We start from the raw sequence: 23443 nt of genomic DNA, 5'->3' as shown, positions 1-23443 counted from the left end.
ATCTCTCTAAATATATACAGACATAACTAGATTGATCTAGGAAAAGCCCAAATTCACCTTTCAAAGTGAAGTGCAAGTTATAGCGGTACTCACCTGTAAGATAATATGGCCATCACCACCATCATGTACAATAGATAACACATAAGACCACAACATCAATTCTAACATTGGCTCCCAACATGTTCATGAAGAGATTTACGAAGTATTCAATGTTCAAGCACAATTTCTGTACAACAAAACCGTTCGGTAAATATTAAGCAAAATTACTTGTTTAGAACCAAGTAAAGACTATGCCACTATTAGTTATTTTTGCAATAAATTGGCCTCATTTCAGTAGGATTCAAGAGCTCATCAAACATACTTCCAATCCGCACCTATTGCAAAGATAGATGATGTTACTGCAGATGCTTGGAGACGCCACGCCTTCTACAAGATGACCATACTTTTTACGTACTTCAATGGCCAACGCCTTCTACGGTTTTCCGATATAAGTTTAGCCAAGGCTTTTAACAACAACATATGTTGATTTTCACAATTGATCATACCTTTTTTAGTACCTACCAACACTTAAAGAATGGCCACAAAAAACCCAGATGGAGCTGATGGTTCTAAACATGGCACCAAAAAGAGACCATGCATATCAGAACAGCATATTTGCTCTGGTACGATGTTCTCTTGACATGTTTTACATAATTTGAAAAGTGACGCAGGCTAAACTCCGCTTGCACACAAGAAAATACTTAGTAGGTGTTGGAAGGTGAACAGAGTGCTATTAATAAAACAAGATAAAGATTCAAGTTGGGGCTCTAAACCATAGAGATGAAAGGAAGTCATGTGAAGCTCTTAATGAAGGGACCCATTTACAAACCAAGAAACAAAGAAGAAAGGGTCGGTCCATAAGTTTTAAAAAAATGATTAAATATTCAAGTGTATGTCGAACTCTCTTCTTCACTAAGGCTTGTTTTAGAAAGCCCTAAAGTGGAAAGACTCTACTTGAAAAACCACCATTTCACATCCTAAGTTAGACCCCTACAAAGGGTGGAACAAAGGTTTATATTGGGCTGTTGCCTTTACTGATCATGACCTTTCAATACTTCCGAGTTCCCAAATAAACATCTCCCCTTATTCCACTCATATCTCATCTTTAGCTGCAGCCATCACCTCATGATGCCTCCTACCCTTTCCTTGAATTGCTCGAACTAGTCAGCATCCGCCATCCTATAAGATCCTTTTTCGTGGTCGGACAGCCTCTCTCTTCAAGACTAGCTTTTCCAAATCATTCAACTTTCTATGTTTCCCATCGGCTGTGGCGACAAATTTCAAACCACCACGCTTTCCTCTTTTCCCCGCGGGGCCCAATTTCTCTACTAGATAAGTCCATCCACCTGGAGGCCTCCGCCTATCATGCTTCTTTTGTTTTATAAGACCAGCCATCTGCAAGTAACAAGAAAACAGCAGTGAATTGGGCTTGAACTTCCACGAAACTGGGGCACCCATAAGGAGCTTTTTCATGCAGATCACAAAAAGCACGAAACATGAACAACTCTCACTAAGAGGGGCTTCTCCATGCACTATTAACACCGATAGGGGACATGGATAAATGCACCCATGAGTATTCTCTGTCCAGTATGCTATGGCAACCCACATGTATGCTCACACATCAAATCCAGCCGTACGCTACCATTGTGAGCCATCACAAAGAACTTCATTGACGCTCCCAACCACTCGTGTTCACCAAAGTTTCACTAAAAGGGGCTTCTCCATTCACTATTAATACCCATAGGGGACACGGATAGATGTACCCATGAGTATCTCTGTCCAGTCTGCTATGGCAACCTATACGCGGGCTCACACCAAAAATCCAGCCATACGCTACCATTGTGAGCCATCACTAAGAACTTCATTGACAGCTGTAAATCTCTTGGGCAAAGAGCAATGACTTTGGCTTAACAATGAAAATTTAAACACAAACCTGAAGCTTGTTGTATTCTAATCGCCGTACAAACTCGTCTAACATCATTGCCTCTTCCTTGGCTGAGGCTTCCTCGATAGCTTCCTCTTCTGTTCGAACAGTGCCTTCCCAATCTGCTGGCATGATTTTATAATTTGGCTTAGTATTCCAAGTAGTGACCCATTTATCTTCCCCCATATGAGGAGGAAGACAGGGGTCGCCCTCGTCATCACTGCACAAATACTCAAAAGTTACAGCCTGAATGGCAAAATGTTGGCACACATTTGTAAAGAAAATAACAGGAAAAATGCCAAGACATTTGTGCAGAAAGAAATTAGGTGCCCTAATTTTTAAAACAATGAGGTGTCTCAAGTCTATTTTGATTGCTCAAGAACATGAAGCTCAAATTCCTCACACTTCTGTTGGCAAAGAGCCAAAGACATTACTAAAAACACATCAAGCACCCTTTTGCACATATCAATTTTTGTCACAACAGAGACATGAATTAAAGCAATGATGGCTGGTTGAAGTCTAAAACATTGGTGCAGAGAAAATTGCAGAAAAATTAGACACCTTTTTTAAAACATTGAGGCGCAGTGTCCACAGAAAACCTGTAAACAGCTACAGTGCACCTGCTACGTTTTGGTTTTTCCTTACGATATGTCTTTTTGCAATTTGGAAAAACTGCAAATTTTTCCATAGTTTAGTTATGATTTTCAAAAGAACGTGCTAAGTTTTGGGGAAAAAACCTGAAATCTTCAATGGCCCAATGTTTTCTTTTTGTTTAGAAAAAATTTCTTTGGAAACACTCGTCTCAAATCTATTTTGATTGCTCAAGAAAATGAAGCTCACACTCCTGTCGGCAAAGAGTCCCTATTTTTGTTGAGACATACATGAAAGCAATGATAGTTGATTGAACTCTACACCCCCCCCCCCCCCCCCCCCTTCTCCATTCAAAAAGACACAAAGGAAAGAGAAAACCCTCTCCAGCCAATTAAAGAGGATGAAAACTGCCTGTACTTATTGCCTGTTACAGAGATCTTGTTGAACAAGTTTCTCCTTACCCGAAGATAACACAACAGAGTTTAACTAGAAAATACATGAGCTCTGGGGGCTTGTACCAAGTGGTGAATGTGCCTGGAGTTCTAAGGTCCTTTGCGGCCTCACTTTTAACAATCGAACTGAATAAAATGCAAATATATAAAGCAATTCTTTTACCCACACAAGTGAGGTAATTGTTTCTTGGAACCATACGCACATTCTGGCACAAACCACCACAATCCTTGCTTGCGTAACTCTTACCAATAAATTAAATGGAATTTAGGCCATCCCAATCAGAAGGTCATACATCAACTAACCCTACCTTGGCATCGAGACACTATCTACCTAACCTGCTAACATGCAGTTGGCTAGATTTGAGCTAGCACAACAATTTTCCTTAACTTGGTATTTTCTACTTTCAAGGCATACTCAAATTTGTTACGAGTTTCATCCCCATTGCTTCATGGTTCTTGGAAACTCTGTTTGGCTAAAGGTTTTCCCTGACCTTAACTCGTCTATAGCACGCTACAATACAGAATTAGTAAGGCGATCATGAAATACCTCGGAAGAAAGCTGATCTGTGATGACATGAACATAATACACAAGGCCATCCCAATCAAAAGGTCATACATCAACTAGCTCTAGCTTGACATCGCAACACCACCTAACTAACCCATTAACATGCAGTTGGCTGGTTTTGAGCTAGCGCAACAATTTTCCTTCACGCTTTAGTGATTTATACTATTTCAAGTCATACTCAAGTTCCTTAGAGTTTCATTCCCCACTACTTCATGGTTCTTGCCAATTTTGTATGGCTAGTGATTTTCCCCGAATGGTCACCCACTGCATTCCATGTAGGATGCATGGCCAGACACTTTCAGTTTAGTCCAACGGTGGTCATAATTTGGGAAAATTTTCCTCTCTCTCTCTCTCTCTCTCTCTCTCTCTCTCTCTCTCTCTCTCAGAGCCTTCGCCCACCCTCGCGCTGCCTGCAGCCCTTGCCCACTCTCGTGCTGCCTGCTGCCCGCAGCTCGCACCGCCTGCTGCCCACGCCTCACACGTGCTGCCTGTTGCCCCTGCCTCACGCTGACCCTCACACCGCCTGCACCACTGCCCACCCACCACTGTCCAGCCTCTTCATCCACACACCCGCACCCATACACACACATCTACGTGTATACACACACACACACAATGGCATCCCCATTGCATTGACACATCCCCAGTTGACCGTGAAGACCAGGCGAACACGGGAAAGATGGCCAAGATGAAGGAAGAAGTCGGGAAGGAGATGAGCAAATTGCACGACAAGATCAAAGACGACAAGAAGATCGTCGATGCCTCCATCACCAACATCATCAACCAGCTTGTGAAGACCGAGAAAGAAACGGAGAGCCTCGCCAAGGAAAAGGAAGCATGGAAGAAGGAGAAGGAGAATTGGGATATAAGAGCCCCGTGCAATTAAGAGTGCTTATTCGCAATTTAATACGTAAAGAACTTGACAAAATATTAATCGCAACACTTCAAAGAGACAAGAGACAAAATGAGGGTTGAACATGGGCAAACCCCTCCCCCCCCCCCCCCCCCCGCGAAGAAAATATATTTCTACTCGATCCAAGTACCTTAGATTTGTCCTCATTTACAATCAACCCGAGAGTGAGTTTAAGTAGACTCACACTTGTAGATCATGTAAGATATCATGTGCACATGCATAAAACCAAACATTATAAGAGATGATTCCAATACAAAGAGGAAATTCAGCTGCTTCTTGGGATCGAATAGTAGTCCATCTTCTTGGTTGCATTCATGGTGAGAGAAAGAGCTCAAAGTTTCAAGAGTAGAGCTGAATTTTTTGGTTTGCAAGTTTGCTGCCCTGAAAATCAGCAAGCTAGAGCCAAAGAGAATTGTCTACTTGAAGAGAATTTGAGGATAGATATAGAGGGAGATGATGGTGATAGCATAGAGGCTTCTTGGGCTAATGATAAGAGTGAAAATTCCGCAATTAGATGATGCCCAAATGAGGGTGGAAGAGGTTGAATTTATAGGTTAAGTTGCTTTATGAAATAAAACAATAAGCTAGGTAGCATAGGGACAAGTGTCTAGCCACATGTCAAACAAGTTGATGCATGCGTGACAAGTGTCCTAGCTTTTGAAAAGCTTTACGTGTCCTTCCAATGATCAAAAAGAGTGGACAATTGTCCAAACTTTTGGAAGCCTTGCAACAAGTGTCCTTCCACTTGTCCTTCTGAAATCCTCTTCTTAGAATTTTCTAGAAGCTTCTGAACCCTTCCTTCTTTAGAAAACTGCTAACTATCAATATGGGTATCAACTGATTCTAGCTTTAAACATTAATCCAAGATGTCTGTGAAAACACAGAAGCATGAAAGCATTCAGCCAACATATGCATAATGAGCAATCTTCCACGATCATGCCATCTTATTGATTGTAATTGTCGTTTCTCGCGGATCTAGCCAACACTCCAAGGCATTAATCCTTTCTGTGCGCGAGTATGACCCTGATATGCAAGGATATGCAAGAGTTACAAGCCACATGTGCCCCGTTTCAGCTAGGTAGGTGGGAGCGTGCATTATCGATTCTTGTAACCCACTGCATGGGTCCACCATAACTTGTGACCACTCATTGGTGGCCTACTCAAATGCACTATTCAAGCTATCTTTCAAAGAGGAAAACAATTTTCAAAAGCAAAAATAAGCATTATCACAAAAAGGATACAAGATCGTCGTCTACTGAGTTGTGACAGCCCACCGGCTCCTGACCAGCTGTCCTCAGCTGAAAAGCTTCTTCGTATCGTTTGATTTTTTGTCCTTCTTTAAAGATTGAACTTATAGATTTGCAAGCTTCATTTTATCTTTATGTGGAAGGTTGTTACCACCATTACGCTCTATCCCCTTGGTCTATAAGTTATCTAAGAGTAGAGCAAGAATAATGATTCAGAGCAATACGAAGCTAAAAGTGCAAATCTCCTTGATACTTCATGAGTTTTTTGGAGTGACAAATCTTTTTGCAGTGTTGATTTTTCCACAACAACTCCCAAAATCTCTTTGTATAATCTTGGAGTGTCTTGTTCTTCCTTTGCCATGGTTGATCCCATTCCATTTTCACATTAAATCTGTTGAAATAAATAGGCAAAAATTGGGCTTGTAGCATGCAAACAAAAGATCTCCACGATCTTGGAGTAGCATGATCAAACTCCAATCGGATCAAACTCCAATGGGGTCCACCAAGTGTAAGCTAGATCGGTCAAATGTGAAAATGAAAACTTAATCTTCTCCTTCTCTTTTTACTTCTCACGAACATATGATTTTTGAAATTGACGAACAAATTTTAAAAGAAGATCAGGATTTCATGAAACATAATACGTACTAAACTTGATTTTCTTCTCAAGTTGTGAGAGTGACCTGGTCGGTCTTCTTCTTGTTGTGCCTTCTTCCATGCCTAGATCTCGAAGTAGAGAACGAAGTTGTCTCCCAAGATTAAGAAGAGAGTGAAGAGTATCGACGTCGAGTTTGTTGTCCAAGAGGCCTGTCAGAGTCTATTGCTAGCCCCATTGGTGTTAAGTAAGGATGCCCCTTCTCCCCGACCCTCTTTCGATTCTACAATTACAAGATCTCTAATTACATCTTACGTGATGGCTAAGTGAATGTGAAATAAAGTGCATCAAGATTTCTATCTCAGTGACTCCATACTATTGCCAGTGCATCAAGAGGTCCGAAAGGACAAGATGGTTGCACAGGGATCTAGATGCATCAAGAGTTGTGGACGGGTTGAGATGGCTAGATTGAATGATTGAAACACAGTGTTCAATGTGAACGAAGTGTGAGATTTGTGAATTGCATGCTCTGTGAATGTACTATCTTGTGGGGATAGTCACGGGCATGGTTTGCTTGAAATGTGAAAAGGAAGGATATGAATTTGTCACGTGCACATCTAACCCTATGTGTATGTGGACAAGCTACTTCATGGCAAGGGTTCGGTTCAGTTCAGTCAGCTTAAATTAGAAATTGTTCTGGCACTTTTGTGAGTCTGTTCGCCTTTGGTTGCACACAACATGACCATCAGATTACCATCAGAACCCATCAGGAGCATTTTTACAGTGCATAGACCTATTTTCCCTATTTTAGCCAATTTTCACTTATTATTTTTAAGTGACTTTTGTTGGGAACTAGATAGGGCAATTTTGATAAGCCAAGTACATAAGAAAACCCAGCGCTAGCATAATCTGGCAGAAAAGGCAGTAGGGACCAGACATCCAACAGGCACCTTCTCAGCAAGACTCCCCCACAGGACTCCCCTAGCGTTTTCATCATCAACCAAGCCTAGCGTTTTTGCATGGCAGAACCAGCCTTGGCGTTTTGGATTGTAGATTAGCCTTGGCAGCAACAAGACAGCAGAAACCCTAGCGTTTTTGCAACAGAACACACAACCAACCCTAGCATTTTTGGATCAGCAAGCAAGCTTAGCGTTTTGCAGATTCATCGTGACATAACTCAGATCTAGACCAGCGTTTTCAGTTTTCAGCATTTAGACACAGCTGAACGAGTCCCGAACCTCGCAGATCTCACCTTCCTACAGCAGATCCTCGCCGCACGGTCAGATCCCTCGAAGTTTGCAGTTTCAGCCCGGAAAACGCAGATTTCAGCATCTGCGTTTTCAGCACGTCGTCGTTGCATCGTCGTCATCGACATCGTCATCGAGATAGAGTCAGAATTCAGCAGATACAAGATTTGCAGATTTCAGCCCTTAGCGTTTTCAGATTTCAGCCCGTCTTGTCGTCATCCTCATCGTCGTTGACATCGTCGGCGAGTCCAAAGCACTGTAGAGTTTTGTGCAATCAATAGTAGACCGCTCTCGCCATAGAGATTGGGGCCTTCGGAGGAGGGTTTGACAACATTCTAGTGTCGTATTCTTCTCTAGCACCTTCATTCACAGTGTTCATCACTTTGTTTGTGATCATTTGCACTCTCTCACTAAAGGAATGGAAGGCTCTCCCTTTCGTAAGTAAAAGGAACCTTGAGCACAATTCGGAGCACTCATCTTGAGCAAAGTTCAACATTCACTTCCGCTGTCCCTTTCATTCCTAATCGTGTTTTTGAAGAGTGACAAGAAACCCAAGAAAGAAGGGCTTGTCCAGCCTCCCCTTGTTTCTCTTTTCACTCATTGAGAGCGGACCCTGCACTTAGCCGCCGGCCAATCGACGTCAGGTGGGAAAAAGCAACCTTGGTGTGAGCACAAGGCCGCCAAGGGGTGAGCCCGCAGGAAAGAGAAGAGCTCAGGTGAAGAGAAGATCCTTGTCACAAAACGGGAGCGTACACGAGCACTTAGAAATCTGAAAAATAAAATACTTTGCAAAAGGGAGAGAAGGGAGAAGATCGACACAATATTGGGGACCAGAAGATGGGCTGGTCCCCCCCCATTAAGAGTATTCTTTATTCAGGGAGAATTCTTATACAAGCACGAGAACCCGAGGAAACCCCTCCGTTCTGTAATCTTAGACCCGAAGGTCGTGCTTTCCCGTAAAGGGCTTGGGCGCAAGGCCATTCCTTCCCGTAAGGGACTTAGGCGCGAAGCCGTACTTTCCCGTAAGGGACTTAGGCGTAAAGCCGTACTTCCCGTAAAGGGCTTTCCCGTAAGACGGGAGATTCCTGCAAAACAAACCACACAAAGCAATAATTCTCAATGCGTATCAACACCTTATACCTGTCGCTCCTTGCTCGGAAAAGCGACCTCCGTACTCAGTCGTCACACGAACACTTGCCGTTTCCGTCGCCAACCTCTGCTCCAGAATCCCAGCACTAGCACTTTCTGCTGCTCCCAGCCTCCCCAAAAACTGAACGCTTGCTGCCCTTTTATAGGCCCTAGCACCCGGCGGGAATAGCAGCCGAAAAAGCAGAGCCCTGGCGCCCTAGAGAGAGAAGAGAGAAGAATCGCTGATTCTGGCGCTTTCTAGAGAGAGGAGAGAGAGAGATCGCAGATTTCAGCCCCCTGCGTAGCTTTTAGCGCTGGCTTTTTTTTTAATAAGAGCCTTGCTTTATTTTATTAATAAAAGGGCCGGTCACTTAAAAGTGACCGGCCACTTTATAAAATAAAGTGTGAACCTGTTCAAACTTTAAAAACTCACTCAGTTAGTGAAAACAATGCTACACGAACACATTCCAGGCGTCCCCGAGTGCAGAACACGGCACAGATGCAATGCAGACACAGACTCCTCGCGGGAAAGCATCTGCCTTCTCGCGAATGTTCCCGCTTTTCGTAAAAAGCTTCATTGAACCCATCTTTATTCTTATGCTTGCGTTCTTATGCGTATTTTCTTACTCAGTTCGGATTTCCTCCTTAGCCTACAAGATGCCCCCTTACTGATGCACCCGTCACCCATCATGTGACGCATCAGGGGCACTCGTAACCCGGCCCTTTCCACCGAACTTACGGAAACTCCTTCGCGATGTTTACCGTCACCCATCAAATGACACATCAGAGTTGTCCGTTCTTGATGGCAGTTCCTGTAGCTACAATCTTTTAACAGTTCTTAGTGCACACAATAAAATATCCTAAGAAAGAGATTAATCATTAAAAATAAGAAAATAGTCCAATTAGCAACAATCCTTCTCTAACACAGATTGCAAGCTAAAGAAGAACCTCAAGACCCTCAAGTACCTCAAGAACAAGAACCAAGACCCACAAGAACCCAAGTTCCTCGTGAACTTAAGAACCCACGACTTCAGTGTATGGTCATCACCCAAAGCGGAATGGATACTTCGCATGGAGGTGATGCGCATGAAAATAGCGAAGAAGAATTTCCCCACCAAGGAGGTTTTTTTGACCCTCCCCCTTCCCCATCTACGCCACGGATTGCACCAAGTCCTATGGAGGCTTTGGTCAGATCGATGATGGACAGGATGTTACACCAAGACGCGCAATGCACTATCGAGGAGTGTGAGCGTGAACAAGCGTGCTTGGCGACGGAGGACAGAAAAGCAGGAAGAAAAGCCAACTTGGAGCGTGTGCGCGAGCAAGCGTGCTTGGCGGCCGAAAAGCAAAAGGACGACTTGAATTGTGAACACAAAGAAAGAATGGCAGCCTTGAAGCGTGAGCGTGAGCGTGAGCGTGAGCAAGCGCGCGCAGCGGCCGAAGAAAGAAGGGCAGTTTTTGAGCGTGAGCGTGAGCAAGCGCGCGAAGCGGCCAAAGAAAGACGAGCCGCCTTGGAGAGCGAGCGTGAGATACAGAGAGACCTACGCATGCAAGAGTTGGTCCGACACGTTCTCACCTCAAAGTCCAAGCCAGCCAAAGATGTTGGTGGTTCATCAAGTGGCGCAAGCCGAGACTCGGACTCCAACAACCCCGTCACTGAGAAGCTAACTTTCAGTAAGTATGACGGTAAGATAGATGCTACTATTATTCATTCTTGGTTGCATCAATTTAATGCTTACTTTGCAACAACTAAGAAGACAGGAAATAGCAAGGTTTTGACGGCAACTATGTACCTTGCCAGTGATGCCATTAATTGGTACCACGCATGGCAAGAAGCACAGTTGACCGCGCACCTAGAGGAAGCTGAGGAAGGCACACCCCCTTTCATTCAATTGGGCCGACTTCCAAGACAAGCTCAAGGTGCGGTTTATGCCACCACAGTATCTAGCACGGTTGAAGGACGATTGGCACGGTCTCAAGCAAAATGGTATGCCAGTTATGTCTTTCTCTAATCGTGTTTTGCAGCTCGGCACTCAATTACCCAAATCAGATGCTGAGCGCAAAGAGGCATTCCTTTATGGATTGGACGAGTATATCAAGTTTGATGTCGAGGTACTTGATCCAATCGATCTCAACAAGGCGGTAGCGATTGCTCTTGCACAGAAGATGAAAGAAAAGCAGAATTGGATCGCGAGCGCGAAGAAAGAAAAGCAGAATTGACCGCGAACGCAAAGAAAGAAAAGCAGAAAGAAAGGCCGACTTGGATCGTGAGCGCAAGCAAGCGCACTTGGCAGCCGAAGAGCAAGGGGCAGCCTTGGAGCGTGAGTGTGAGCAAGCGCGCTTGGCGGCCGAAGAAAGAAGGGCAGCTATTGAGCCTGAGCGTGAGCAAGCACGCGAAGCCCAACGAGTAGCGGCTGAAGATAGACGAGTGCCTTGGAGTTAGAGCGTGAAGCGCAGAGAGACCAATGCATGCAAGAGTTGGTCCTACAGGTACTCACCTCGAAACCCGATCCGGTCCAAGATGTTGGTAGTTCATCAAGTAGCAGAGACTCGAACTCCAACAACCCCGTCACAGAGAAGGTCACGCTCAGTAAGGATGATGGTAAGATGGATGCTAGTGTTATTCATTCTTGGTTGCATCAATTTAATGCTTATTTTGCGACAACTAAGAAGATAAGAAATAGCAAGGTTTTAACGGCAGCCATGTACCTTGCTGGTGATGCCATTAATTGGTACCATGCATGACAAGAGGCACAGTTGGCCGTGCACCTAGAGGTAGCTGACAAAGACGCGCCCCTTTCCTTCAATTGGGCCGACTTCCAAGACAAGCTCAAGGCGCGGTTTATGCCACCCCAGTACCTAGCACGATTGAAGGACGATTGGCGCGGTCTCAAGCAAAATGGTATGCCAGTTATATCTTTCTCTAATCGTATTTTGCAGCTCGGCACCCAATTACGCAAATCGGATGATGAGCGCAAAGAGGCATTCCTTTATGGATTGGATGAGTACATCAAGTATGATGTCGAGGTACTCGATCCAATCAATCTCAACAAGGCGGTAGCGATTGCTCTCGCACAGGAGATGAAGCACAACAAGGGAAAGCCTAAGGAAAACAAGACTTCTCAAAGTACCACTGAGACTTCTGAGGGTTCTGAGACTTCTCAGAACCCTCAGAACGGTAAGAAAAGTAAGAATGGTAACAATGGTAACTCTTCTAACCAATCTTCCTCTAGTCTCTCAGAAAAGAACTCTCGAAGGGGCACCTACAACAAGAGGCCGATGGGATGCCTATAGCACTAGTCTATAGCAGATGGAAGCGCCTTGGACTGAAAAAGCTGAGAAAGAGATGGGGGCGACCAAATTCTACAAGGGCTAGCCACACAAAGACCGCTCCGATTTCTTATGCCAGATGATCAGGCTACGTAGAGGTTTTTGGGTGTTTTCATATGACCATGTTGGGCCTTAGGTAATTTCTAAGGCCTAGGTCAGGCAATAACTTTGACACGACTTAAAAAATAAATCATGAAAAGTTACTCAGAGTCGGTTTCTCATGAACTACCGACCACACACTGCCGCGCATCTCCCAACCAAGAAATCCAATTGGAATAGGCACGATGGGTTCCTCTAACCTAAAACTATATGCTAAATATCAGATGCCCAGCAAAGTGTAATAACATCCATAAAAAACAAGTGTACAAACAATTTATACAAGAGGGTACCAAAACTGAAAAACCTAATCTAATGGACTTGTCCAAGCATGTAGGTCCTGTGAACAAGCTCGCAAACATGTAGGTCAAGTGAACAGGCTCACAAAATTGCTGGTACCTAGAGCCCAAAAATTTGGTGACTAAAAACATAGCTCTAACAAGTCTTAACGATTTCAAAACTTGGCCAAAAACCTGCCCCACATTGCCACATCATCATCCCTTAAAAAGCTGTAGAAAATGCAGCGCATTTTTCAATTGTCACGTCAGTAATCAATATGGCCCGTGGCACATAAACATGTTAGTTCTCTCTCCCACTCCATTCGGGTCATGGCATGGTGTTGCTTGCAATTGAAACTCTTTGCACCCACTCAAGTTGTTTAATGTGGTCTATGCCCAATGTGTTGTATACCTATGTGCTTGTGAAAGTGTTCCATATGTTCATTTCTGCCCACATCGAAAAACAAAGACAATGTCTTGGAAGGGCTCCAGGCGTCACAAGATCATTGTGTAAGTTTGAATCCAAAAACAATGACAGAAAATCTGAATTGTTAGATTTACACCACTATGCTGCTTCACTTAGGTCTAGGGCAACACGTACAGCTAGTATGTCTCCGGGTTGGCCACCCACTGCATTGTTCGACCGCCCACATCTGGACCGACCGCCTGCCTTCTTTTGTCCCGGTGCCCTTATATTTCTTTTTTCCTCTTGCTGGGTTGTAGGCATTTATCTGGCATTGCCCTACCGTCCCTCTGGCTTCTATATATGTGAGGCCAAGGGGGTACCACACATCTCAGTTGTACTGATCTTGTGGTTGATGGTAGTCATGGGGGGCTGATCGCCCCCTTTCCCCATCTCTAGCGTTTTGTGGTCTACTGTATCTCTCTCTCCTCTCCTCTGCACACGCACACTCTCACATGGTATCAGAGCTTCACGCTCTTCATGTTCTAGCGCTTCACCTGCAAAGGTTCTCCTCCCAAGAAGGAGATCAGATCAGCCAGCGCTTTTCTGCAGATCTACCAGCGTTTTGCAAAAGCCAAGCACGCGATGGAATATGTAGTTTTCTGTCGCGCAGAGGACCCCACCTCCACTTGCGTTTTTGTCTCCACACCTGGCCTTTTTGCTTCTGGCTGCCAGCGCTACCCTTTTTGGGACTTTTCGTCGCCGGAAAACCCCTCTGCTCCATCTGCTTGATCTGCGTTTTTGGTACCTGCTTGTGTTTTTTGGAGCACACACCAACGTTTGTTGCACAGAGGGGGATGCCTATGGCCAATCCTGGATCTTGCCTACCCCACCCGACCTTGCATCCGGTGCATTGCCGTCTTGATTCCTCTACATATACCACAGATTTCAGCCATTTTTCCCTGTTGTTCTCTCTGTTTTCAGCCCACTTTGGGTTGCTACATTGATTCCCCACACTCTCTGCACCGCTCCGGACCATGCTGGGAGCGTACGAGCATGCTGAAAATCGCTGGGCAGTAGCGTTTTCATCACCTCACAGTTGCGTTTTTGGGTGGACAACAGACTCTTGGCTTGTGTTTTTTACAGAGGATGAAGTTACCTCCCGTCCGGACACCATCCGGTGGTGGTCCATGCGGTCTCTCAGGTCTTCGACGTTGGCTTGATCATCTACGGGTGTAGGATCCTTGGGAGATCCATTCATTCAAGCCATCATTCAGCGGTTGCGCACTCCAAAGGGGGTGGTGACTTGTGGTTTGCTATGGACGCACCTATGCACTCATCAAAGGAGTTCACACCAGATATGGCCATGTTCATGGCATATGGGATTCCGACATTCCCAAAGAAGACATCACTACCTTGGGTGGATAGACACTTACCACTTGACCTCGATGTTGAGATAGGCATGTCCTTTGTTAGGAAATATGACGTAGCTAAGTAGTAATTGAGTAGATTACTTAATAGAGAGAGATAATCTTCACACAAAAGAGATTATAGAGTAGAGAGAGAAAGAGAGAGAGTACACACGATATACGTGGTTCACCCAATGTGGGCTACGTCCACGGGAAAGCAGCCACTCAATGGCTTTAGTACTTCAAAACAAGAAAAGGGATTCTACCCTTTTCGAGCTCCCGCCTTGCTTCACTCTCACCACCTCACACCCACCTTGTTGCATCAACTTCACACTATAAAATGTGTGTAGAAACGGCCTCCTTTTATAGGCCAAAAGAGCTGCCCTCTCTCATGAGAGGCAACCATGTGTAGCTGTCCTTGTGTAGATGAGTCCAAATCTGACCCTCCAATCCACCCATGTGTGGCCCCCTTGAGAAGACAAGTCCGCTTTTGAATTCGGCCACCGGCCAACCGACCGGTCATTTTCCGAGCACTTTCCGACCGTCGTCCGGCCGTAATATTCCGGCGAAAAGGAATATTCCAGCTTAGGCTCGAAACTGGGCGTTAAAATTTTGGTTTCCGACAAGTGATTTTATTTTCCGGCGAGTTATTTTTCTTCACGCACGATGGCTTCTCCTCATAATGGGGGCCTTACAAATGTGCGTTTTTAACAAAGAAAATTACAAGGGATAAATCAGGCTCCATACTTAACATTCTTCAGCGACTATGGGAAACACCTCTACATGTGCATACCTTTTGCTATTGACATTTAGCCTATGAGTTGTAAGCTTCTAAGAAGGGCTACATGGAGAGTCATCAACCGGATAGCCACTCCAGCTTTGTACATAAATAAAGCCCAAGCCTATGTTGTACATACGATATGCAAAAGCATTATTAGCCCCTTCTTTGTGTATTGAGTCTACCTTTTCAAAAGTGTGTACTTCTCTCTCTAACTGTGTAAGCTGTCTGCACACACACACAGAAACCTCCTTGAGCGCGCACACACACCATCAACCCCAACAACTGGTATCAGAGCCAGTGAGCATCACGACAAGCTTAGCAATCCTACTAGCATCACACAAAAGCCCAATTTGTTGATTTTCAAGTGCATTAATCATTGATCATAAGGTGATAAAGAAGCCCAAATCAACCCCTTAATCAAAGAAAATCAAGAGCATGGCTTGAAGTTGCTTTGATCCGAGCTCGCGGATGTTTTTCCCTTACTAAGGTGCTCTCTCCTGCAACTTTGGATCATGCAAAGCTGAAAATTTCAGCTTATCACCTCATTCGACGGCTTCGGCTTTAACTTCGCTTCGAAATCTCTTCGACCTTGGAGTTTCGCCGATCAGCCCCTGCGAATGCAGTCGCAGCTCAAAAACGACCCCTCTTGCAATAACTAATCGCAGAATGGCTTCAAGATCAGCCCACCTCGCTTTGGACGGCAATTGCTCATCTCAGCAATTCTCAGGTCTCGTTTTTTGTGTACAAAATGCCTTTTTTTGAATTATAGTAGCCTTTTGAGCCTTTGATAGGCTAGTGCAGCTTCACACCAACATACTACACAGCTCCAACAATTTGCAAAGCTCCCATTATAATCTTTTTGTTGATTGAAACCCGCAAGTTTACGCACACTCGAAGTGGCAGCCAAGCTCGACATCAACAACACACTCGACTTCGTCACTAAGCTCGACATAGTCAATATTTTATGGTCAATTTGTATTCGATCAAGCTTCCACGCTGTTAGAACTTCAAAGCGTGCTTCTCCAAGGCACACGCACACTTCCACACGTAATTTAATCACCACTTGTGAAGAGGGGCCTCACGCACGTGAAGAGTGACTTCACAATTTCATTGTGTACAGGGCAAGACACTGCCATGGAGAGAGTCTCTCTACTGGTAAGACCAAGTCCCTTCGTGTGTATAACCATTTTGCACCATGGAAGAAAAAGGGATTGAAAAATTTAATAGGGACGGTTTCCATACATGGCAAACAAAGCTACGTGGATATCTCATGAAAAAAGAACTATGGTCTGTTGTAAAATTGAGAGTAAGCGAACCATCCACTTCCGTTGAAGGCACTCTCACTAGGGCCCAAATCGCACAAGCACAAGCTAAAGATGAACAAGCACTCGGACATAATTATCACATCACTCCATGATAATTATGTGCACTTTACAGATAGCTACACCACTGCAATCCAAGCATGGAATACTCTAGAACATAACTTTGGTGCTAAACAAAAGCAAAGTAAGATTAGCTTACAGAAAAATCTTTATAAACTTACTATGCTTCAAGAGGAGGATGTTTTAAGCCTCGTTAACAGACTAATGAGCATAATCATGCAGCTCACTTACATTCAGTGCTAAGTCTCGAAAGAAGATCAAGTCGCTGTGCTCCTGAGTACTCTACCTGAAAGTTTTGAGAACATAGTCACAGTCTTAGAGCAAAAGGAACCCATACCTTCTCTACAATATGTTACAGGGGCAATCCATGAAGAAGAAAAGAAAAATAAGAAGAAATCCGGATCAACGGAAGGAGCTTATTTTACATCATCATCATTTAGGGCGTCATCATCATCGCCTAGATTAAATAACAAGAAGTGTTATGAGTGTGGCAAGCCTGGACACTTCTCCAAGGACTGCTACAAGAACAAGTATTGTAGCAATTGCGGCATCAAAGGTCATCCACCATCAAAATGCCAAGGAAGCAACAACAAAGACAAAAGTAGAGTCAATCTTCAAGAAGAGGACGTAGATGCAGCTCAACAGGCAGAGAATTGTCTCTATGTGTGTGAACCCCCAACTACTTTTGCGAGTATACTGATGTATTGTAAAATGGATTGTCTTCCACCTTCTTTGTCTAAGGGAAGGATTTCTTAGTCTGTGTGACACCATGTGATGAGACCACTCAGTCTGTGTGACTATAGTCTGTGTGACTACCTTGGTCTGTGTGACTATTAGCATGTGTGGCTTTAGGTCTCGATCCAGCTTCATTCAGTATAGTCCATGCATAAGGGAAGGATTGTTGAGATAGGCATGTCCTTCTTCAGCGACTATGGGAAACACCTCTACATGTGCATACCTTTTGCTATTGACATTTAGCCTATGAGTTAGTTGTAACCTTTTAAGAAAGGCCACATGGAGAGTCATCAGCAGAATAGCCACTTCAGCTTTGTACATAGATAAAGCCCAAGCCTATGTTGTACATACAATATGCAAAAGTATTATTAACCCCTTTTTTGTGTATTGAGTCTACCTTTTCAAAAGTGTGTACTTCTCTCTGTAACTATGTAAGCTATGTCAGCACACACATACAAACCTCCTTGAGCACACACACACACCATCAGCCCCAACACTCGACACGTCAGATCACTTGCACGACAGGAGCATATACATGGACTTAGGGAGAGGATCTTGGATCTCTTCTTGGACAGGTTCATTGCTTGGATCTACAGATTGAAGTGGGACTTCAGTACTTTGGACTCTCTTGGAGAGTTTACCCGCAAGCTTCGGGAGATCAGGCATCAATACGCGACCACATTCGGAGACACCCGAAGCTTGGCTTGGATGGTAGTGCGGTTGCTCTTCTACACTCTTCATCATTTGAATTTTGGATTGCTACCTTCAAAGTTGCTTACAATCACCCTCGGGAACCTTACAGCAAACTTATCCCCCGACCTGGGCAGTAGGCCACTCCCAGCTCATTTACATTGAGAGCCACACCGAGTTGCGGTTTGGTTGCGTTGTTAGCGTGGATTCTGTTTTTGGTTGACAGCGGAGGATTGGAGGCAAGAGATACAGGGAAGATGGCGCAGACAGATTGGTATGGCCTTTCCTCTTCTCAAAGATTATTCACATCGCAGACTGCTTAGTCAAGCTTCCCTACTTCTGCAGGATGATCACGGTGCAGACAGCTTGGTCTGACCATACCTCTTCTCAGAGGCCCTTCACAACGTAGACTGTTGAGTCTGGCTTTCCCCTCGTCTTGGATTACCCTACCTACTGACAGGACACCATCCCGAAGTGGTCGTGCGGTCTCTCGGTGACTGCTGCAGCTTACAGCAGCTTCTACAGTGCAGACTGTTTAGTCTAGCTTTCCTTGTTCCGGAGGACGTTTACAGCGCAGATTGCTACAACTGGCCTTCCTAGAGTTTTACATAGCTTAGCCACTTGGCCACCCTGGGTTACAAGTTCATGCATTGACAAGCTTTCGTGCATAATGATGACGGTTCCTAGGCTTTCCCATTTTCTCCAAACGGTTTGACTACAAACACCATAGATCCTATTGGGCAAGACACTTTGTCACATGACACATCCAACCCTATGTGTCCGTGGACAAGCTACAGCACGACAAGGGTTCAGTCAGTCCAGTCAGTCTAGATTTAGAAGTGAGCTAGCACTTTTGTGAGTCTATTTGTAGACCGTGCATGCCCAGTCACTTAGTGTAGATGCATATCCTCTGACTGCACACAGCATGATCATAAGCATTCCCATCAGAATCCTTCAGGGAAATTTTCCATTGCATTTAGCCTATTTTACCTACTTTTGATATTTTTCACTTATTATTTTTAAGTGACTTTTGTTGGAAAGTAGGTAGGGCAAATTGAGTAAGTTTGTATATAAGCAAACCTAAACTAGCACTAAATGGCAGAAGAGGCAACAGGAGCCAAGCTCAGCAGGCAACTTCTCAAGCAAGAAACTTGGTGGATTTCCTCCAAGCAAGGACTTTCTTCCCCTAGCGTTTTCAGCATTTGCATCATCGCCAAGCAAGTCCCATCCCTGGCGTTTTTGCAACAGGTAGTCACCGCAAGCAGATCTTCACCGCAAGAGTCTCATGCATAGCGTTTTCAACAGTAGTTCATCGCCGGCAAAGCTGCAACACATCAGTGTTTTCAGCCCTTGCCATCGCCATCCACGGCCCCATGCTTCGCGTTTTTTATCCCAACAAGATTCAGCCCTAAAGAGTAGCAGATTCAGCCCAGAAAGACCAGCAGTTTCAGCCCTTAAGAACCTCAGTTTTCAGCCTACAGTAGATGCAGATTTTCAGCCCTAGAGACCAGCAAAATCAGCGTATTCCTTAGCATTTTCGGCAACAGCAGATTTCAGCCCATAGCGTTTTTGGACAGCAGGTAAAAGATTGCAGATTTCAGCCTGTAGGTCGGTGTCGCAATCCCCGTCATCATCAGCGACATAGCCTAGACTTGTATCAGTCACATGCATTCAGTTTGTACCGGTTTGTGCAATCATAAGTAGACCACTCTCGCCGACGAGAGTGGGGCCTTCGGAGGAGGGTTTTACAACGTCTCTGGTGTCGTATCTCTCCTCTCTCTCTATCTCTCAGTCTCATACACTTGCACGCACAGTGTCCACTCACTTTGTTCGTGATCATTGCACTCTCTCATTAAGAACGGAAGGCTCTACCTTCCGGGAGGGGACCTTGCGCACAATTCGGAGCACTCATCTTGAGCAAAGCGCAAACATTCATTCCGCTGCACCTAACACACTTGTAGGTCTATGGCACTTCTTTTACGACAAGGAGTTATTTTCACACTGAGTTCGGGACCTTCACACAGTATCTTCACCTTGTATCGGCGGAGTTCAGCAGTTTGCTACACTGCTTGTGACGGCACTCTACCATGGAGATTTCTCGGCGGTTTGTGACACTCCAAACTACTGCTTCACTCATGGAGTATTGTCCTTCACTGGACATCGCAGTAGACATCTTCATCATTTGCCTACATCTTCAGCTTCATGCGGTTTGTTTAGTATCTGGTGCTGAGAGGGGGTGTTAAATTTACACCACTTTGCTGCTTCACTTAGGTCTAGGGCATACATGTACGACTAGTATGTCTCCGGGCTGGCCACCCACTGCATTGTCTAGCCGCCCACATCTGGGCCAGCCGCCCGCCTTCTTTTGTCCGGGCGCCCTCATATTTCTTTTTTCCTCTTGCTGGATCATGGGCTTTTATCTGGCATTGCCCTACCTCCCCTTGGGCTTCTATATATGTGAGGACAGGCGGGTATCACATATCTCAGTTGTACTAGTCTTGTGGTTGATGGTAGTCATGGGGGGGTGATTGCCCTCCCCATCTCTTCGTTTTGTGGTCTACTCTCTCTCTCTCTCTCTCTCTCTCTCTCTCTCTCTCTCTCTCTCTCTCTCTCTCTCTCTCTCTCTCTCTCTCTTCCGCACATGCGCACTCTCACATGAATGCTGTTTCTTAACTATAGTCACAAGACAAAGTTGAAAAGCACAAGAACCGACCTAATGAACACTTTCTAGAGCATCAGGAATAGATCTCTCTCTCTCTCTCTCTCTCTCTCTCTCTCTCTCTCTCTCTCTCTCTCTCTCTCTTCCGCACATGCGCACTCTCACATGAATGCTGTTTCTTAACTATAGTCACAAGACAAAGTTGAAAAGCACAAGAACCGACCTAATGAACACTTTCTAGAGCATCAGGAATAGATACCTCTATTGAATTAGCCACACCTTGCTTTCAGCCTATTCTCTACCTGCGTGCATGCTTCAACAATCTAATGTATGCAGCAAAGGTTAAGCTATGTTCACAAGTATAACTTTTGATTACTATACACTACAAACATCTCTATCACTGCATGCTGGTCCATTCCACCTGAATGTCTGAGATGATTGCCATCACTTGTGAATCTCTTGCTCACAACTCTTTTGGCTTGAATATGTTAAGAGTCATCCTCGATTATAAGATACCTTCAGTTGATATGAAGCATTTTGGCTTGTGTCAAAAGTATACCAATGCAAATACACGGTACATGATTCAGCATAAAAACTAAGACTTGTTGGTCTGCCGAGGCTTTGATGCTTAAAAAGTAGGCAACGAAGTCAACTAAATCTATAAAAACTAGGCCAATAATCCCTTGCTCCTCCCACAATGCACTTACATTTACACCAAACTGCTGCAACTACAGTGATGTAAAACATCATAAAGTGTGCCTACTGCTACTCATTTCTTGGAAATTCCAGGAGGCCACTTACAAACATAAATTCTCCAAGTAGGTTGTAGTTTCAGCTTCTGCAGTCTGACTTTCCCCCTGGTGTTTACGAATATCCCACAAAAATAATATGGCATGAACACGGGCCTTGCACACCTCAAACTCTTCCGCGAGCTTGTCTACAGTCCACTCCTCTGGGTTCTCCTTATGCCTCTTCCACATCATCTCCTTTTCTATGGGTGTAACCATTCGAGGCATAAGGTAGTGTGCCCTCCACTTGCTTACCATCAACTTTTCCAATTTCTCAACTTCCATGGGATCATCAGCTTTGTCTCCTAAAGCTTCAAGTCGATCATAATACTCTTCTTCAAGTTTCTTTCCATGGTTCCTGTGCTTGAGATGCCGTTCAAATTCATCATTGTTCATCTCCTCCATTAATTCATACTCCTCTTCATCCACCTCATCATCTGTATCACTCACCTCTACATCCTCGTCCGATACATACTCCTCATCTGCACCTCTTGCATTTACTGCACCTCTCCTTTGCCTTCGGTCTTTTTTCTTAGCTGTCCCATCATCATCACTTTCGCGGTCAAGATAACTAAGATCCTCATCCTTATCCTCATCAGCAATCTCGTCATCCATTAGTAAATTGCCCTTGAGTAGTAAGCGCTTACGCAGCATCCTTTGCTCCTTGATTACATCATCATGCCTGGGATCTATAAAACCTGCATAAATGCTCTGCACTTCTCCATCATCATCCTCCTCTGACTCTTCCTCTGACTCGTACTTTTTCTGCTCCTCAAGAGCATATTGTTCTTCTATCTTTGCCTCCATCTCTTGCCTTGCTTTAAGTTCTTCCTCAGAGAGTTCGACAGCAGGAAGATTATCATCATTATCACCATCATGAAATCGACCACGAATGCCACCACGACTGCCACCCCTGTCCCTTAGGGAGCCGGCCATACTGCCATAGCCTCCTCCCCGCCTTCCAGAGCCACTTGCGGACCTTTGATCCAGCAATCTCTCACGGGGAGAAGGCGCCTGTGAAAGATAATCCGTGTAAAAGTCTTCGTCATCCTTTTTCTTACCTCGACCGCCTGCAGCGAAACCTCTGCTCACAAATTTCCCGCTTGAGGAAGACGATAGAATGCGCGTCAACCTGGGAATGAGCTTGAGCTTCAGCATGTTTACGGATACTGACAAGCCCTCATTTGATTTAAAGTCTTAAGGGGAGAAGATGTTGTGTGGACCTTGCCGAGCAGAATAAGAAGAGTGAACAATATATCAAATGGTCAACAATATATAACGAAAACATGTGCATCATCAAAACTGATTTCCAATATGAGCAACATGGCCAATGAGAAATGCATCCCCTTTGTTAATGCTCAAGATAACTAAGTCTTAGAAGGAAAAGTCCTAATAGACCTCATAAATCTATCCAACGCGCCTTGAACTCATGAAGACTTGTGATTCAAGAGGGAACCAAACGAGTTACCACACGTAGGAAAGGGGAGAAGAGGTGTGTGTGTGTGTGTGTGTGTGTGTGTGTGTGTGTGTGTGTGTGTGTGTGTGTGTGTGTGTGTGTGTGTGTGAGAGAGAGAGAGAGAGAGACGTTTTAAAGTTGTAGGAACAGTCCCAACAGACCTTAAAGATCTATCCAACAAGTCATGAACTCGTGAAGACCTTCTATTCCAGGGAGAACCAGAATAACCAATTTACCATAGCTTGGGGCACCTTCGCGCTCACACAATTTTTGGCACCGAAGCTTTTGGAGAGGTGCACACCATTCAGTCAAAGTAGAAAATCTTGTCATTCTTCTAGGTTGCATCCATGCACCATTCCTGTGGCTTGGTGTAGGGATGCAATTTGTGTGCAACCTTTTCAACTTAAATCTCTACATTAATTATTTTGATCTACAACTTGCATGTACAAGTTACCAACCAACCTACCACGTGAAGAGCTTCTTTAAGGATGTGCACTTTCAGAAGCACATTAAACTCACTAGGCATGTTGCATGCTTGATCATTGATTGGTCGTTTTCATCAAGAATTGAAGAACTCAACAAAAGGAATTGTTGTGCTCTATAATTTCATTCCTTTTGTGTGGAGATAAAAATCATAAGTGTCCACTACATTTTTTTGCATTTATCTGCTTGGTCTACGAATGGCAAAGGCCTTATTGTTTGGTTGAATTTTTCAGCTTTGGAGATAAGGTAATGATA

General features: G+C 44.5%; 1 protein-coding gene across 1 annotated transcript; it reads right to left on the bottom strand.

Annotated features, from left to right (window-relative positions):
- Positions 1-826: 826 nt before the first annotated feature.
- GCD1 (ribosomal protein L20) lies at positions 827-22487 on the bottom strand. The gene is made up of 3 exons (XM_086505194.1): positions 21263-22487; positions 1973-2183; positions 827-1434 (listed from the first exon to the last, which is right to left on the bottom strand). The coding sequence occupies exons 1-3, from the start codon at positions 22405-22407 to the stop codon at positions 1219-1221; spliced, it is 1572 nt and encodes a 523-aa protein (XP_086361320.1). The 5' UTR covers positions 22408-22487; the 3' UTR covers positions 827-1218.
- Positions 22488-23443: the final 956 nt, after the last annotated feature.

Source organism: Adiantum capillus-veneris, chromosome 28, assembly GCF_014529385.1.
Source record: "Adiantum capillus-veneris isolate H3 chromosome 28, ASM1452938v2, whole genome shotgun sequence".
NCBI lineage: Eukaryota > Viridiplantae > Streptophyta > Polypodiopsida > Polypodiales > Pteridaceae > Adiantum > Adiantum capillus-veneris.
This window is presented reverse-complemented; position numbering and strand designations above follow the sequence as displayed.